General features: G+C 36.9%; 1 protein-coding gene across 1 annotated transcript in view; it reads left to right on the forward strand.

The window, feature by feature from the left end:
- Positions 1 to 14,039, forward strand: part of KLHL15 (kelch like family member 15) — a 35,032-nt gene extending 20,993 nt beyond the window's left edge. The window contains exon 3 of the mRNA XM_037512602.1: positions 8,776 to 14,039. Coding sequence (XP_037368499.1) covers positions 8,776 to 9,885 — 1,110 coding nt within the window. The 3' untranslated portion in view covers positions 9,886 to 14,039. The remainder of the gene's footprint in view (positions 1 to 8,775) is intronic.
- The last annotated feature ends 3,638 nt before the right edge of the window (positions 14,040 to 17,677 follow it).

Consider the following 17,677-nt stretch of genomic DNA (forward strand, 5'->3'; position numbering starts at 1 on the left):
AATTGATTTATATAGCCTTAACAACAGGTTTATTGTTTTTAATATGATACCATGCTTGCAGGTTGTGGTTTTCTGGTTAATTGGGACACAGCCCACTTGGTAATGAAATTGCCTACATAAGGATGCATCTGTGTAAAGTGCAGGTGCTGTATCTCTCTCCAGAATTCCTTCACTTTGGGACTGTAACATGTTTTGCCTAATCAAGCAGTTGACCAGTTAAAAATCTGTCTAGCAACCGATCCATTAACTGTAGTATTACAACCGTTTAGCCAAAAACCCTTGGAAAAAATTTGATTATATCAATGACTTCAGCTAAAGTCAGACATACCTAGAGGAAATAACAGAAATTTTCCTGTAATTCTCACTTTTAGAAGTACATGAGAAACATAAGCAGGGCTGTTTGACAATAAAAAAAAATTTTTTTAAGATAGTAAGTAACCTGTATTACAAATGTAAAATTGGATTAGAATTTGTAAAGCTTGAATTACTGAAAAAGTTTAAAATCTTCAAATATTAAATAGTACTGATACAGTTACAAACTTGAAATTGCTTAAATTAATAATCAGCTCGCTCCCTTGGGAGTGAAAGCACAGATTTGTAGGTTTTCTGTTGGAATCTAGGTCAATGGGTTAAGCATATTTCACAGTTAACTTAATGTCTTTTTCTGTCTGTATCAGTGTCCTTTTTTCAGATCCCTCCTCCCCAACCCCATGGACTTGAATGATTGTAATTAACATATGTGCAGTTCTTTTAAAAATCACCCAAGGTGGTTTTCTCACCTTAAATCTTACTGCCTTTTATGTGCAGATGTAGAGTGCTCTTATGTTCTACCTTTGGCTTGCTTTCACTTCAAGTTCACAGGTTCCTGGAGAAGTGCCACCAATCTAAGGTGTTTCTGCTATTAGAGCCCCTGGGGAAGAAATGATTTTAGAGGGTGTGTTAAGTGGGCAGGAACCTTTTGAAAACAGCAGTTTAAAAATTCATTCTTACTTGATTTTCCTCTTAAATAAAAGTGAGATGAAACTATAAACACAGAATTGGAAATTAACCGTGGGGTAAAAGAAAAGGGAACAGAGACAGGGAATAGGGACAGCTGGGTTGACTTGTAAAAGGAGAAAACCTTTTTAACAAATTGGGAGGGTGGGGGAGGAAAAACCAAATGATAACCAGAAGTTGAAAAGAATCAGAGAAGTTAGGAAATAACTGGAAAAAGGGTTAGGAGTGAGAAAGGAACAAGGAAATACTATAATTTTAGGCTTTAATGCTTTAATTCTCAAATTTAATATTTACCCAGAAAGTTTTACATGTGTCATATATAGGAAGCCTTGCTCATTCAGAAGATTTTCCGTAAGTTATAGCTTCTAGGACTTAGTTGTGCTGTCTAAATACTAGTGTAATCACATAAAAAATGGCCAAGTCTTCTTCATATTTTCTGCCTTTTTGGTTCATGCATTCTAATTTCTAGTGGTGAAATTGAAAGGAAAATAAATGTTGTAAGCACATTTACTTTTAATTAACTACTTTTTACTCTAGAAAAATTGAAAGGATAGAGGACTGGCATTGTGCTTGAACTCTTGAGAACAGTGTCCTGAGGGGACCTTTCCTTTACCACCATTTACCCTGGTTCCTTGACTACCGAAGTTCTAATCAATACTTTAGACTCTTGCTTGCTTGGAGAAGACAGGATGGGTAAATCCTTATTAAAATTTGCCTTTATCATTCAGTATTTCACTGTAATTACAGTATTACTGAAAGGACTTGTGCTTAGCAGGAACTGATTCTTTTTTATAGCCTTATCCCTGGCCACTAACTCAGTTTTTCAGGACAAAGGGATTGATTAAAGATGTTGCGCTCCTAGCTTTTTTTGTGGTGATTTTGCTTCATATAAACCAATATAAGCTTCAGTTCTGAGAATTATTTTATAAATAGACTTTCTTGTACCCCAGGATAGATGCTTTTGCAGTATAACATACAAAGACTGTTCTACATTTTACTTAGTGTCAAAATTATATCAAATGAGCTGTAGTTCCAAAGATATAATTTGTTTTAGCACTAAATCCCCATGTTAGTAACTGCTTTGTTGCTGGGTATTTCTTTTGAGAAGATTGGATTGTGAAGGGAGAAGGGGTAATAAAACTGACAGCCAGGACTCAGTCTTTTACAGAACACCATGTACTCATTCTGAAAATTAGGTTAGCATTTTTTGGATGTAGGAAGGGTCAAAGAGGTGTCTGTCATACACCTAATGCCTTTTTATAAAAAGGGAAAACAAAAATTGGAGACTTGTCCATGGTGACACAGTGAATAAGACCCAGGCTCTTGATTTCAGGGATTGTTCTAGCCTTCCAGCTCCCAGTTGATGGATAAACTAATAAAAGGCATTTTGTTTCTCTGGTTTAGTATAAGTGTATTGGGCATTAGGGGGGAAAAAAACATTTCAAAAGGTGAAGCAGCTGACAATATCTTAAATTGGTTGGCTGAAAGCCTAAAATAATTTTAGACTAGTCAATTTTAGTGGATTTTTTAAATTGTAAGTTTTTAATCAAACAGAGGTAGTAAACTCCGTGGAAATGCATGTTTTAATTAGATTGCCAGTTTCATTTTAATTCTCTCAAAATTAAGAGTAGTGAATACAAATTACCTTTAAAAATTAAAAATTTAGTAACTCGATTATGAAGCATTGACAGTGAATGAAGAACTTGGAATTTTTGCCCAATGGTAATGGCTAGTTAGGATTTCTTCTCCTTAATATATATCGTACAGGAACCACATTCAAAATTAATTTCTCAAATTTTCTCCTTAACTGCATTCATGTGTGCACATACACAGTTGCGTTTAAAGATGATTAGAGGAGGAAATGTTCCAGGAAATGTTTTAGATCACTGTTTTTAAGAAGTAATATATACTTCCATTTTGTATTCAGAGTAAAACCAAGTGCTTTTCATAATGTAATTTTTTGCAATATCAAAGCAAGAAAAATGATAAAGAAGGAATCTGTTCTTTGCATGTTTTAAAACAAGACAGCTTTTTTACTTTTGTGAAATGATAAGAAAAATAGTTGAGAAACAAGGAAGAAATGTCATTCTTTCCATATCTTTGTAGGGTATCTGATAAACAGATAATTAAATCGTTATATGAGGAGTGAATGATGGGAGAAATGCTTTCTCTATGAAAAGATGAGCCACATGTTTCTTTCTGGATAGCTCTCTTCATTAATGCATTATAAACGATTCCATTCACATGAAAGGTTTCAGCCCTGTGCTTTTTGTTTCAAAGCAGAATATATCTGTAATTACTTTGTCCAGGATTATCACAGAGGCCTTAATTCCTCATTTCTATAACGGAAGAAGAAACTATTAAGCTTATTGATACTGTGTGGTTTTAGAGGAAAATCGCAATCAGTAGCTCGAAGAGGGCAAGGTAGATCTAGAACTTCTAGCGTTGGCAGAGAGAAGTAGGAACTAAATTTCTATAATTGGAAGATCTTTTATAACCAGTTATCTCAAAAAGCACAACTTTCATTGGGCACTTACAACAAATTGGATAAAGATACATAGCTTCCATTCGCATATTTGACTTTGAGTTGAAGTGACTCTTACAAACTCTCTGGAACCCAAGTTTCATAGGAACTGCATGGAGAGAGTCCCAAGGAACTAGAAAATTGGGTATAAACTGAAAGACTAGAAAATGACTTAAGAAGCAGTTCAGGTGACCCAGTTTGGTGGAATCTGTAAGAGCCTGGATTTGAAAGGTGGCGGGCTGGCACAGCCTGTTCTGCCTCATCCACAGGTGGCCCTGAGAGAGCTGATAGTGCTTCTGATCAGTGGCCACACCGGGAATGCCTCCGGTGGCCCCGATGCTTACTGATTCCTGAGATGGTCCCTGACTTTGAGAAAACACGTGCCCATTTTCACAGTAGGCCCTGTAAAAAAGTCAAATGTGCCTCTATAGACTCTAAAAGGGGCAAGTCCCCCAGGAGCTCCCTGCGAACTCTCTGGTATACATGCACACTTGTATTTTCATTTGCATATTCTGCTAAAACAGTCCATTTTTAGGGAGAATCACTGTCCTGCAGTTTTCATTTGACATTTTGAATGTGTTAGTGCATATCAATTAACCTCATTCTTTTTGATGACTGCCTGTGGTACATGCCAGTTTAGTCCACCAGTGCCGCTTGTGCTCTTACAAATAATAATTCCTCTCTCTTAACTGTTCTGATTCCAAAGGTTTTTCTTACATTGGCCTAAAATCTTCCTAACTTCCACTTAGTGGTCCTGAAAACAGTTGCCATCTCTCTCCTGAGTCTTCATCGATTGACCGTTCTTCCTATGCTTTGCATCCCTTTGCTCTCTTCCGGACATGGTTTGTTTTGTTGATGTCTGAAGTACAGTGATGGAAATGAACACTATCTTAGTTATGGTTTCACCCAAACGGAGAGAGAGAGGGGTTGTCTTTTAATTCAGGCCACAAATTTTATTCAGTCTTAAGGTTGCATATGTCTGTTAGTTTGTTAGTTCCTACTGTGGATAGTTAAAGCTTTACATTTGAAGTTTGGGGATGCTTGACACATCTAAGGAAAGCTGAGGGCTTCCTGTTACCTCACCTACCTGTCAGATGCATTAACACACAAATATTGCTTCAATCTCAAGTGGTTTATGGGCCACCAACGTTTCTCTCTATGCACAGACTATTGATTACCTTGCCAAAGTTACATTCTCTCATTCTCTCCCTGTGCTGTGAAGTTTTCAGAAATTAAACCAGAAATAGTCATTTTTGGCATTGCTTGGAGTTCACGCTTCCTCCTAGTGTACGGCACTTTCTGGCTCGCACATGCTAATTTTTAACAATCCAGAATCACCCTAAAGCTAACCAGTCTGTAGTTTGGAAATCTGTCTGGCTTCTAGTCCTCTCTCATTCTCCAGGATTCCAAACAGATTAAAGAAAGCAATTAAGCAGCCTTATCTTTGAAGCCTCTCAGGACCCCAGGACGTGATTTGTAAGATCAAATGACTTGAACTCGGTGAGAATGTCTAGCTGTTTTTTCTTTCTTTTTCCCAGCCATCTTGGATTTAAGTTTCTTCTTAGTCATTGTATTTGATCTTCAGATTAGAAAGAATAGAACATTCTTAGCAGAGAATGGAAATAAAATAGGAGTCAGGCTATTTCTCTTTGTTAGTATTACATTAACCACCCCATGGGGGGCGGCTTCACTCTTTCCTCTACTTCTTTTTAAACTCCAAAATGCTATTTACTTAATATCTGGCACTTTGTAAAATCACAGTTCATCCTGAGACTTTAGCCTTGTTCACAATATTCTTACAGCTCCATTTCACTCTTTATACTTGTTTTATGTGCCTCTATTTTTACCATCTGTTGAAAGTCGTTTTTTAACATCTGAATTCCAGAAAGCTCTCTGTGCAGCACATCAGATTTTTCAGATACCTTCCCCTTTCCTTCCCCTCATCAGTGTGTTTTGCAATTATGCACTCAGCATCATGCTTTTGAGAGCCTTCAAGCCTTCCCAAGCTTCTTTACAGATTCTGATCTTGGAATTGATCCTAATTTTCCTTTGAAATACTTGAAATCTGCCTGTCCAATATGTGCAGCCGTCCCCCTTCTTTCTTGATCTCCAAACAACATGGCTGTTTTCTCTAACACTTCCTCCTCGCATGTTATCAATCATGTTTACTGGTGAGGGTTAGGTCCAAAGTAACAGCTTCTCTCGTTTCTCCTCTACTTAGATAGAAATTGTACACAGTGCATCATCAGCTGCATTGACTAAACTGAATGATGTTTGCACAAATGTCTCCTACTCACTAATAATAGCTAATAACAGCAAATACTTTTACATACTGCCATTTAACAGGCACCGTACTGCATCCTTCCCATGTAGATTATCTTGATTTGTCTCCTACCTTAGGGTTTTGAGGTACAGGTGCTCCTGTTGTCCCTATAATACAGTGGAGGAAGTGGGCTTAAACATACTGAGTTACTTGCCCAAGATTTTACAGCTTGTGAATACTAAAGTCAGAGATTTCCTAAATCAGATTCTTAATCACCATACTGGGCTGCTTGATGTGGTGCTTAATTACTATGCTGGACAAGATTCTATTACTTCAAAACCTGTGTAGCTCTCAGACCACTGACTGTGCACAGTAGGCACTTAAATATTTAATTTGAGGTTTATGTTTCTTGCTGATTTTCAGAGTATTGCCTTTTAGCTCTTACAAATAAATAAAAAAAATGAGAAAAATGAGTGAGGCACACTATTTGGCAATTCCTAAAAGAAATGAATGGAAAATAAAAATGAGAAGATAATCATTTTTACTAATCAAATATATTTTTGATGGTTTTAGGAGACCCATTTTTGAATAGCAAGACTCTCCTGTTTATATAGTCAGTACCATACAACGACATTTTAGTCAACAGTGGATCACATATATGACGTTGGTCCTTATCATTGCTGAGGCGGGTAGTGGGCTATAGACCATAAAGGTGTGTGCAGTTGCGCTCTAAGATATTACACAGTGATGAAATCACCTAATGACGCATCTCTCAAAACATCCCTGTCCTTAAGCAATAGGTTACTGTATGATAAACCCAGAAAGGTTTGTGAAGTGACAGATAGTCACTAGTAGTACCAGCAAACATACACAAAATATTATTTAATTGGGACATGAGAATACTGCTGCTTTTTAGAAACAATATATTGTGGACCCCATTCCATATTATTAAATACTCAATGACATTATCCTTAATGGCTGTATCATCCATAGTTTTTTATAAGGGCTTGAAACTCTGTTTATTTCCCTATTCTTTATTTTAACTTTGTATATGTGAAGTAAAGGTAGTAAAGGACAAGACTTCAGATCTTCATTACATTATTTATTGAAATTACTTGTTTACTATTATCTCTGATTTCCTCCAGTTAATGAATTTGCTAGGAAGAATTGGGATGGATGCTCAATCATTGTGATCCATATGATTGATTCTTAGTATTAAGAATAAATATGCCATCTTTTCTTTGAGAAGGGCCAGTTGGATCCATTCATTGAACATCTTAAGTGTTTTAGTAAATGAGTATCATTTAGAGAGTTTTCTAAACAGTAGCGGGAGCCATGTTTTAATATACTGGTAATTGGTTAAACTTTGGAGTAGGGCTGCTCCTGGTTCAAAGTTCAGATCCCAACTCTACTAGTTTTAGCATACGTACAATTTGGGCAGATCACTTAATGTTCTAAGCCTCGATTTTATGATCTGGAAGACAAAAAAATGGTTACTGCTCTCACACAAAGGGAATAATTTAACATGAGGTATACACATAAAACATCCATTGCAGTAATAATGTCACTTTAGTCTCATGTAGTTAGGGAGCTCTCAGCCTGTTTTGATATTCATACCCTTTTCTGAATTATTTTAAATGCATAATATCCTTGGGATTAGAGAGGAAAACAATTTTATTGAAATACAATTACCAAAATACATTAAGAAATCAAATTTGTAATTTCTGTTTGAAGTACTTTTTTGGGACTAAGGTGGAGAATGACTGGAGAGGAGGGAAAGAGAGTTCATGAATACATGTGCCTGTTTTTGACTCCTTTCAAGCTGTCGTCCCAGATTTCCAACAGACTTCTGGGGATTTCCACCTCAGTATCCTACCAGCAATTCAAATTCATTGCCAGTGAAGATGAATTCATTACCTCTTCCAAACCAGCCTCCTTGTTTCCCTTATTGATAACATCACTTTCAGCTTAGGTTTATCAGCTAGATTTAAATCCTCAAATCATATTTGAGTACTCGCTTTTCACCCCCTCTCTGCTTCAAATCAGTCATATATTTTGGTCACTTTTATCTCTACAATATCTAATTTCCAACATCCAAATTTAAGACCCACTTTGTCATCCTTGTCATTTTGATGCAGGCTTATTTGGCTTGGTCTCCAACTTCCTAACTCTTTGACCAAGTATCCTTTGAGTGGTTGATAAGTTCTGTATCTAAATTCTGTATCATTCATGGTGTGTTGTACAGCTTAGCACCTATCAGCTGACTCATTTACTTCTTGGTATATGTGTATTTGTCTTCACTTCCCCAAATATATTCTAAGTTCTTTGAGCAATTGGAGTAGATCTTATACTTTTTTATTTTCCCATAGTACTTAGCATAATACTTAAAGTGCTTCATAAGATCTTCATAATCATAATTAGGTAGTTCTAGCTCCAAAAACAAAAAGGAAAAGGTTTGACCTTGTCAACTGAATTATTACGTTAGGAGTTGATATTCAGAGCAAGTCTTTATTTTAAAAATGAGGCTTTTGTGTTTATGTAATGTTTTACTAACTCACTAACAATTTCCCAAGTTATTGAGTCATGCTTGTTTGTACAGTTTTCCTTGTGTTTAAGAAAACCACGGTCAATTGTTTCCTCTACTGTGAAACCTGTCTTCATCCTCGTAATCACCACTTATAACCCAGGGCCTAAGTATATTATAGATGATTAATGCATTTTGTTAGAAGAATTTAACTTGAGCCTAGAAAATAACTTGTTTACTTTAAAAAACTTGGAAATCTGCATAAATTATTTTATTAAATTATTACAGGTGTGAATTACAAAAAAGTATTAAAACTTTGTTTAAAAAAAAGCGAATGTAATCTTAGCAGGAAAAGCAGTTTTAGTAAAGTGTGCCTAAAATCATACACTAATCATTTTACTAGACTTTGATATTTTGTTTGCTGTTGGTATTTTTCTTTTGGTTAAATTCTTTTACTTGCATTCTTAGGTTAAGACATCAGAATTTTATAGATACTCCAGACAGCTGCGCTACGAAGTTGACCAAGCATTGAATTATTTTCAGAATGTTCACCAGCAGCCTTTGTTGGATATGAAGTCCAGTCGCATTCGATCTGCCAAACCCCAAACTACAGTATTCCGAGGAATGATTGGACATAGCATGGTTAACAGTAAAATACTTCTCTTAAAGAAACCAAGAGTTTGGTGGGAACTGGAGGGCCCACAAGTCCCTCTGCGCCCAGACTGCCTTGCCATCGTCAATAACTTTGTGTTCTTGCTAGGCGGAGAAGAACTGGGCCCAGATGGTGAATTTCATGCTTCTTCCAAAGTGTTCAGGTATGACCCAAGACAAAACTCGTGGCTCCGGATGGCAGACATGTCTGTACCACGTTCAGAATTTGCAGTTGGTGTTATTGGGAAGTTTATTTACGCCGTGGCCGGCAGAACCAGAGATGAGACTTTCTATTCAACTGAGAGATACGACATCACCAATGATAGATGGGAATTCGTGGATCCTTATCCTGTTAACAAATATGGACATGAGGGGACAGTGCTCAATAACAAGTTGTTTATCACTGGTGGAATCACCTCATCTTCCACCTCCAAACAAGTGTGCGTGTTTGATCCTAGCAAAGAAGGGACCATAGAACAGCGGACCAGGAGAACTCAAGTCGTTACCAACTGTTGGGAGAATAAGAGCAAGATGAATTACGCAAGATGCTTTCACAAGATGATTTCTTACAATGGCAAGCTTTATGTCTTCGGTGGTGTCTGTGTGATCTTGAGGGCTTCTTTTGAGTCTCAGGGATGCCCTTCTACGGAAGTATACAACCCAGAGACTGATCAGTGGACCATCTTGGCATCCATGCCAATTGGTAGAAGTGGCCATGGTGTGACTGTACTGGACAAGCAAATAATGGTTCTTGGAGGCCTTTGCTACAACGGTCATTACAGCGATTCCATTCTCACTTTTGACCCGGATGAAAACAAATGGAAGGAAGATGAGTACCCGCGGATGCCCTGCAAGTTGGATGGTTTACAAGTCTGCAACCTGCATTTTCCAGAATATATACTGGATGAGGTCAGACGTTGCAACTAATGACGTCTTTCTCAAAAAGAAAACAAAGCCAAACAAAACATTTGTTTGCGACAAAGTAGTTAATTAAAAACATAAAGAAAAACCTCACCAGTTTTACTATCAAAGCCATTGGTCTAATAGCGTAAGATTTTTTCATTCTGTGCTAGCATCCTTCCTTTATTTTCTTTTTAGTGGCCTCAAACTCATGCAATAAGTTAATTCTAAGCGCTAGCTCTTGAAACTACTTCCAGAAGCAGTTTAATAGAATGATCCACTTATCTGGGAAGTTGATTTGATGCTTTAAACATTTCTTTCAGATGTCAGAGTAGGAGTCGTGCATCTTCTAAGAGAAGACCTGATAAGTGTCATTGGATGCAATTTCAGTTCCTATCTTTATCTGAAATCTTTTTGAACATTTATTTCAGTGTATTTCAGTCTGTTAGACCTTTTGGTTTTGTTATTTAAGTTTAAAACTCTTGACCTTTTTGCATGGCTTTTTGCTGAAAATGCAAAAATATAAATTTTCTACAAAGTTAACTTTTTTATATTCAAAACACTATTTCTAAGCTGCCTTCTCTTACCTGCATTGTGTTAGTGAAAGCATATCCATACTTGCATACATCTAATGAATATATAAGGCACATCCCCTTTTATGTGTGGTTAGGATTCTATATTTTTAAGCTAGTGCACTTGCACACACGGTTTGCCATACTTGTTGAATTTTAGATGTAATGTCTTTTCATGTATTAGCATTTTTAGGAAGTTAAAATAACTGGAGTCCTCATTTGGTATCAAAGTAGCCTATCTTCAATCCATACTGATTCAGTAATATTTGAACTCCATATATTCCTGAAACACGTATGGATTTATGAAAACTAATATTTTATATTTTCAAAAGTAAACGTTAGTGTTCCTTATCAATGTGTGTCTTCTTTTTGAAAATGTTTTTTCCTTTGCAGTCTGTTTAATGTTACCCTGTTTTTAGTGAGAATTAGAGTGGTATATGACAAGCCCTGGCCCTGCAGCGTGCAAGCACTTTTTAGGTAATACCAGACTCCTAAATAAAGGTCCCTTAAAAGTAAGTGCAACTCCCATTCTTTACATTCAATAAGGCTGCTGCATCTGTTATTGAATGGAAAGTAGCAACTTGTGGAAATTTGAGCTCAGTTTGACTTAGCGGTAAGGAATAGCATTCTAATCTTCCTAGTCATATCTTGTTTATTTACTACAAAATACTTAGCGGCACTGGGGATGTAAGCCCTCAGCTTTTGTTTCATTTATTGAAAGCTACTAGCATGAAGGATAATAGTAACCCCAAAGTGCAGAATGGATCAAGAATACCTGTTTAAAAAGCATTTATAATAAGTGTTTTAGGATTAGCTGCACCTTTCAAGTCTTTACTCTCGAAGGAAAAAAAATATAGTCGACAAAATTAAGCAAGAATAATCAGGGAGTGGATCATTCAAATTGATGCCATTTTCTCCTGAGTAGAGTCTATATCTGATACAGACTAGATCTATACTGGCAAAACTTGCCAGCTCTTAGGATATCGGTGCAATATTGCAAATGCCTTCTATATGGCTGTTGTATAAATTTTCTAGTTAAACTTTTTTTTTTTTTTTTTTTGCTGCTGCCACCACTGAACATAAAATGGAAGAGTGAAGTCATGGAAATGTGAAGACTTTTGTTTTTTGCAATTCAGTTAGAAAACTATAACATGAAACTGGATTTAAAAACTCCAAAAACTGGAGGCATTTCAGTTTAAGATACAATCAGATACACAGGTAGTTTTTGAAAAAGAAAATCAGCCTTGGATTTAGAGAAGAAGTTGTTGATATTTTTTTGTATCTGAGACTTAAATTTTTGTCAAGTGTTTGTGTCATTTGCTTTCAGTTTCTAAAAATTGAACATCTTGTTTCCCATGGTGATATGGGTAAAAGTCTTTTTTCCACATTTTACAGCGCTTTTAATCATTTTACTTTTGGAAATTAGGAATTAGGTTAGCTAGCCATTTAATTTTTTCCTAATATATTAGTTGGTATAGTGTTTTGTATGTGTGCTTTCTTGCTTTTAAAAAAATAATGATGTCTTCATTACTTTCCTCATTGTTGTCTTTTGCTGGAAAAGACCGAGACAGGGCACCCCTATCAGAGGCGTTTCTACTCCAGTGGTGGTTCTCTTTAATTGCTTGGATATGACTTCATAGCCCTAGCTAGGGTAAGATCTGGGCAAAGAATTGAATATTCTTGGTCTTCCATTCTAAACGCAAGGCCAAGGTCAAACTTGTTTTAGAAAATTTGTGAAATCTTAACTTGAACTAACTCTGGGTTCAGCTTCACACGTAAGTCATGTCTGACCTGATGTTAGCTGTAATCAGTTTTGAGCTTTAAGAATAGTTGCTATTGCTTGGGTTCTGAATGTATGAGAAAATTCTTCTGTTTATTGTAGTGCTAGTTTGGGTTATTTTAAATCCATATTAACTTACATTCCCTTTTAAAATTGTGATTTAATTGCTGACAGAGATTTATTTTTGTTATACTAAACTATGGAAAATCTTTTCATAGAATTTTTTCAAGCTTATTTTTTTTGTGCCTCATTTGGAACCATTTTTGTTTATATACATTGTATGTGCTCAAAATAGTAGTTTTTTTAAAAATTCAAAGAGATTTGAAACTATACAGTGTAACTTGTGATCTTTGTTAATTTTCACATTACATTTTAAATGCCAGACTTTACAAAAATAACAGATCGCCATTAATTGCATCTTAATTAGAAATGTTTGTTCTCGTCCACGTTTTTGACCTTTTACGTTTGGGTTTTATTTTGCTAAAAGAAAATCCTTGCACTACAACCTTTTCATAAAATTCAAGATGCTCACAGTGAAAGTTTTGTATTGGAAGAAATACTACTGGTTTTTAAGAAGCAAAAGCTTAATAGAATTGTTAGCTTTCTTGAGACAGCTTTCTCTGTGTCCTCATTGCTCTGCTCTGTGTGAGTGTTAATATAATTTGTGAAATACTGACTGAGCCCTTCACTTATCTTTTCTAAGCAGCACCTTTGGACACCTCATTCTGGGAAGCCTGCTCGAGTCATAGTAAAGGACACACATTTGTGTGGGGAGAAGTGGTAAAAAGGAGAGTTTTGTCTTAATTACATGAAACTAAGCTTTAAAATATTTTATAACAAATTATTTGAGCTGCGTAATCTAAACATGTCAAACGTTCAGTGGGACTATTTTTATATATGTATATGTGGTTGTAGGTCATAACATTTCAGTTTATAATATAAATTGTTATTTCAGTTTATAAGCTATATCTCAGAAAAGACTAGCTCTTTTGAGAATACATAATTTAAAGTTTTAGACTGAAGTAAAACACAACATAGGTAATAGTGTAAATTAGATATAATTGAGGGCTATATGGCAGTTAAAACTGCTAGTGCCATTTTTCTTGTTTGCCTATTATACATTTTTGATTTTTTTTGTACTTTGAACATTTCTAGGGATCATATGTTTTGTTTAATCAGATTCCAGTTAGTTTGGGAATAAGTATCTTCTAAAGAGATTTATCTTAAAAATAAAAGTCCTGAAAATTAGTTTATCAAGAGTTTATAAAGTCAAATATTCAATAGACATAGGCTGGATAGGTAACTCATGGAAGTCATATCCTTTATAACTTCAATATTACACAGGTGACATTGAGAGAATGCCATCAACTTTGTTTGTTCCCCCTTAATATTCTTGGATTTTCTTTTTACATCTTTGGGAACAACTACATTAAAAACCTTATTAATCAGTATATCAGTAAGGATAGGTGTTTGCTTTCAGAAGGAATATTCCACTGAGGTGATTGGAGATGTTATTTTCTACCTAACTTGTATATGCCCTATACCTCTCGGGCATACTTTGTCTATAGAAAAATATTTTGACCTTTAGGTACACTTTGGGCCAGTAGTCAAATAATCCTAGGGCCGATTTAAAAATCTTAGAATAATTTAAGGTTTGCCTTTTATACCTGTTTTGAAAGCCTTTACATTTTTGTCAGGTAATTTTTCCCAAGCCGTGAATATAATCTATTCAAACATGTTTATGCTATCCATTCTGTTTTTAAATTGAAAAAAAAATGTTAAAAGTGTTTATGAAGAAAAGTTTAAATAAAATATTTTTAATCTTTAAAGTATACTTTATCTCTTATTATTTGCTATCTTTATATAATCCATCACTTTTAGAGTCACGCATGTCTTGATTAGCAGTATACATTTTGTTTTCCCTCAATGTGCCAAGGAAGTGCCACAAAAATGTGATTTCTACTGATGCTTTCCGCCACAGATTCAAATGAGAACATTAGAGTAAAATTATTTACACTTACATGCAATGGAAATTTCATAAGGAAGCCAAGTAATAAAAGTTCCACCAACACAGAGCTTTACAGAATGGAAACATAGGATTGAGAAAAAGCATTTACAAGCCTCAAGTCTTAGTTTGGTGATTATTAGCTTTCCTTTAGCATTTTTGATTCATTGTTCTTAAAGATGGTTCTGAAATCAGGGAACAGGCTGCTGCATTGAGAAGACCTGCATACACATTGGCTCACTGGCACCTTCTTTCACATGGACTCCTGAGGAACCTCAGCAGGATGCCCTAGATCCTGGCCCACCCCACCTATCCAGCCTCTTTCTGCCACTTCCTCTGTTCCGTTGTGATCTTTCTGAGTTAATTTCCAGCCTCAAATTGCTTCTTTCCTCTTCTCAGCTTGCAAAACCCAACTCAAATGCTCTTCCCTTTTGAAATTCACTCTTGCGTTGAATTGCCTCTTCTCTACAGCTATTGTCTTATCCTGAGGAAGGACCTTTTATTCTTTGTGCCCTCGTGCTTTTGTATACAGTAGGCACCTAGCTAAATGTTCATTGCAGCATGTGACAAATCCCATACGAGTTAGAACCAAGTGCTAGAGGTGTTCAGAAAAGCAGACACTATAGTTCCTCAGGACTTTGCTTTTCAGGCTACACCCTGACCCATCTCTGATTGATTGTTCAAGTCAGAAATCTGGGGGTTGTCTACTGTTGCCTTTGTCCTTCCCCCCAATATCTTTTTTCATCTTGTCCTATCAATTTAAACTGAACTGCCTTCTCCTTTCCTGCTATACTGCCGGCGTTATGTGCCCAGCCTTGCTGGGTCCGGGAGCTTGCTTTCGAGTCTTCTACCCACACAATTCACTTTCTACCCTAGCTAGTTGGAGCCTTCAAAAGGGCAATCTAATTCTGAGATTCAACAGCTTTTTTAATCTCTTCACCCCAAGAATAAGATCCTAACTCCTTAGCATGACCTTTATAACTGTTCAGTCGATTTTACACCCCATACGTTATATCTTCAAGGTACCTGGCGTTCCCAGGATAAGCCATGTTCTCTCCAGCCTCCCTTCTGCCTTTGTACTTGCTCTTCCCCACTTTTCCTGGCTAACCCTTTCTTGTCCTTCAAGAACCAGCCTGGATATCATAGCCTTTGTCAAGTCTTTTTTTTTTTTAACTGTTCCCCCCCCCCTACTTTTTTTTACTGTGACACATTGTGGATGCCTAGGTTCCAGCGTCTTTGCCACTTGATAACTCTTCTGTAGCCTGCCCTTACCTGTACTTGAGGGCAGATACTCTTGTCTTTTTAGCTTTATTTTCCAAGAGGCTGACAACGTCTGGCATGTGGTAGTCCTCAAGAAAAATAGAACCCACAAACTTGGAACCTCACCAGTGAAATGCCCCTGTTGAGGAGGGGCAGCCATATTAAAGAGTTTGATCAACAGCCAAATCTGACCACTCTGATGAATTTCTCTCATTTCCACCACCACTGCTTCCATGTCTAAGAAGGTTGATGATCAGACAGCTATCACAGTTGCCGATGAATACTTTTTCCCTTCACATCTCACTATTTCTGATCCAGGCAGAAATTTTCAAGTAACACAAGACCTTAGGCCAAAGAGCGGTGTTTTGAAATGCTCTGGGGAGTGGGGAGGGGGACATTGTTCAGTGATTACGATAATCTTGGGAAGCACTCCTATTTTTCTTAGAGAATCAGAACAGCTTAGTAAAGGCTCTGAGAAGTCCTGATGTTCACGCACTGTGATTTTTAGCTTGGTGTAAACCATTTTGACTCAGTGGCTAACTGAGCTTTTTTTTTTTCCCCCCACGGGAAATATATGATCCATGAATGCTATTGAAAGAACCAGGCTAAGGAGTAACTGAAACAGTTTCAGACAGCCAACGATGCAAGTATGTGGGGGTATAAAATAGGACTTCCTCCAACAGGTTCAGTTAGTTTTCCAAGCTGAAATCAACATTTTGCCTAGGTGACATTAACTTGGAGATTTCACATCCCAAGGAAGGTCCCACTTTCTCCCCCCAGGAATAGGATGAATTCCTGTAATTTGTACAACTTGTACTGTTTTAAGGAGCAGGACTTCCAGAATGGCCAAGTAAGGAGCTCAGCAAATCTCCCTAAAAAGCAATAATAAAACTGAACAGACTTGTCACACACACACACACACACACACACACACACACACAAAAGACTGGAAATTGATAAAAGGTGTCAAAGGAGAAGTATTTTTTCAAGAAAGGGTACTGAACTCCACCCAATAACACTTGTGGGAGCCTGTGATGGTTTTGCCTGGGGCTGCTCGCATCCCAGCACCCCTTGCCCGAGCTCTGCAGCACAGAAGTTCCACCAAGACTCCCCAAGGGGCCTGCCTTTATTTGGAGTGAAGTGTGGAGAATTCCATGTCAGTGTGGCTGACATCGCAGCTAGTCTGAGGTCTCAGTAGTGCTTAGGTTTAGCAGTAGACTGGCAGACTGGCCAGAGATTTAATAGCTCCTCAGGAGGAGACAGCCTACTTTACTCTTGGTGGTTCTGAAGGCTGTTGCTCCTGGGCAAGGCTGTGTGCACCTATGGGGAGAACTGTAAAAGGTTAGTGAGCTACTGGTCCCTGGCTGTGAGGCCTTGCAAACAGAAAAAAGCTAGAATAAACTTGGAAACTACTCAGATTTTGATTGCATTTCCCAGGCCACACACATACTTCAGCAATGGGTGGAAACCTTATTGACTCAAGGTTTAATTAATTGATTAATTTCTGATCAATCATAGGCTGACCACTAAGCCCAGTGATCCCTGGGAATCCAAGCTTAAAAATACAAACGAATTTAAAACCCACGCTAAGCAGAGACATCCAGTGGGACGAGGGATGTGGGTGAAGAGTGAAAACACATAAGCAAAAAGAATTGCACAGAATCTAGAATTGCTACCACACTGTCTACGATACAATTTACAACAAAAAAAAATTATGAGAAATGCAAGTAATCAGGAAAGTGACCCCATACCCAGGAAAATAAGGCATCAATAAAAACCCAGCAGGATCAGAATTGTGGGGATCGGTATATAGTTTTCTATCTGATTGGCACATAAAATGGTTAGACACAATTTCGCGAGTCCATATTAGTGTTCTATGTTATGGCTATACCATGTTGTAATAGTTCTACCATAATTTCTCTAACCTGGCCCCTACTATGAACCATACCACATTTTAAAAGTAGTGCTTTCATTTGATTAACATGTATTACAACATCCACATTTCTCACTTTCCTTAATACAGTTTTCTAAAGATGAAATTTAAAAATGAACTATTGAAACTCCCGGCAAGTGCGGCAAATTAAGCTCCAGGAAAGTTGTACAGTAGTCCACCCGCATCAGCAGTGAGTTTTTTTTACAACTCCCAATAATCGCTAGCTAGGTGTAACGGGTGAAACTGTATTTTACTTATTTCTTTGATTA

The sequence above is a fragment of the Talpa occidentalis genome, unplaced genomic scaffold, assembly GCF_014898055.3.
Source record: "Talpa occidentalis isolate TD23 unplaced genomic scaffold, MPIMG_talOcc4v2.1 talOcc4.15, whole genome shotgun sequence".
Taxonomy (NCBI): domain Eukaryota; kingdom Metazoa; phylum Chordata; class Mammalia; order Eulipotyphla; family Talpidae; genus Talpa; species Talpa occidentalis.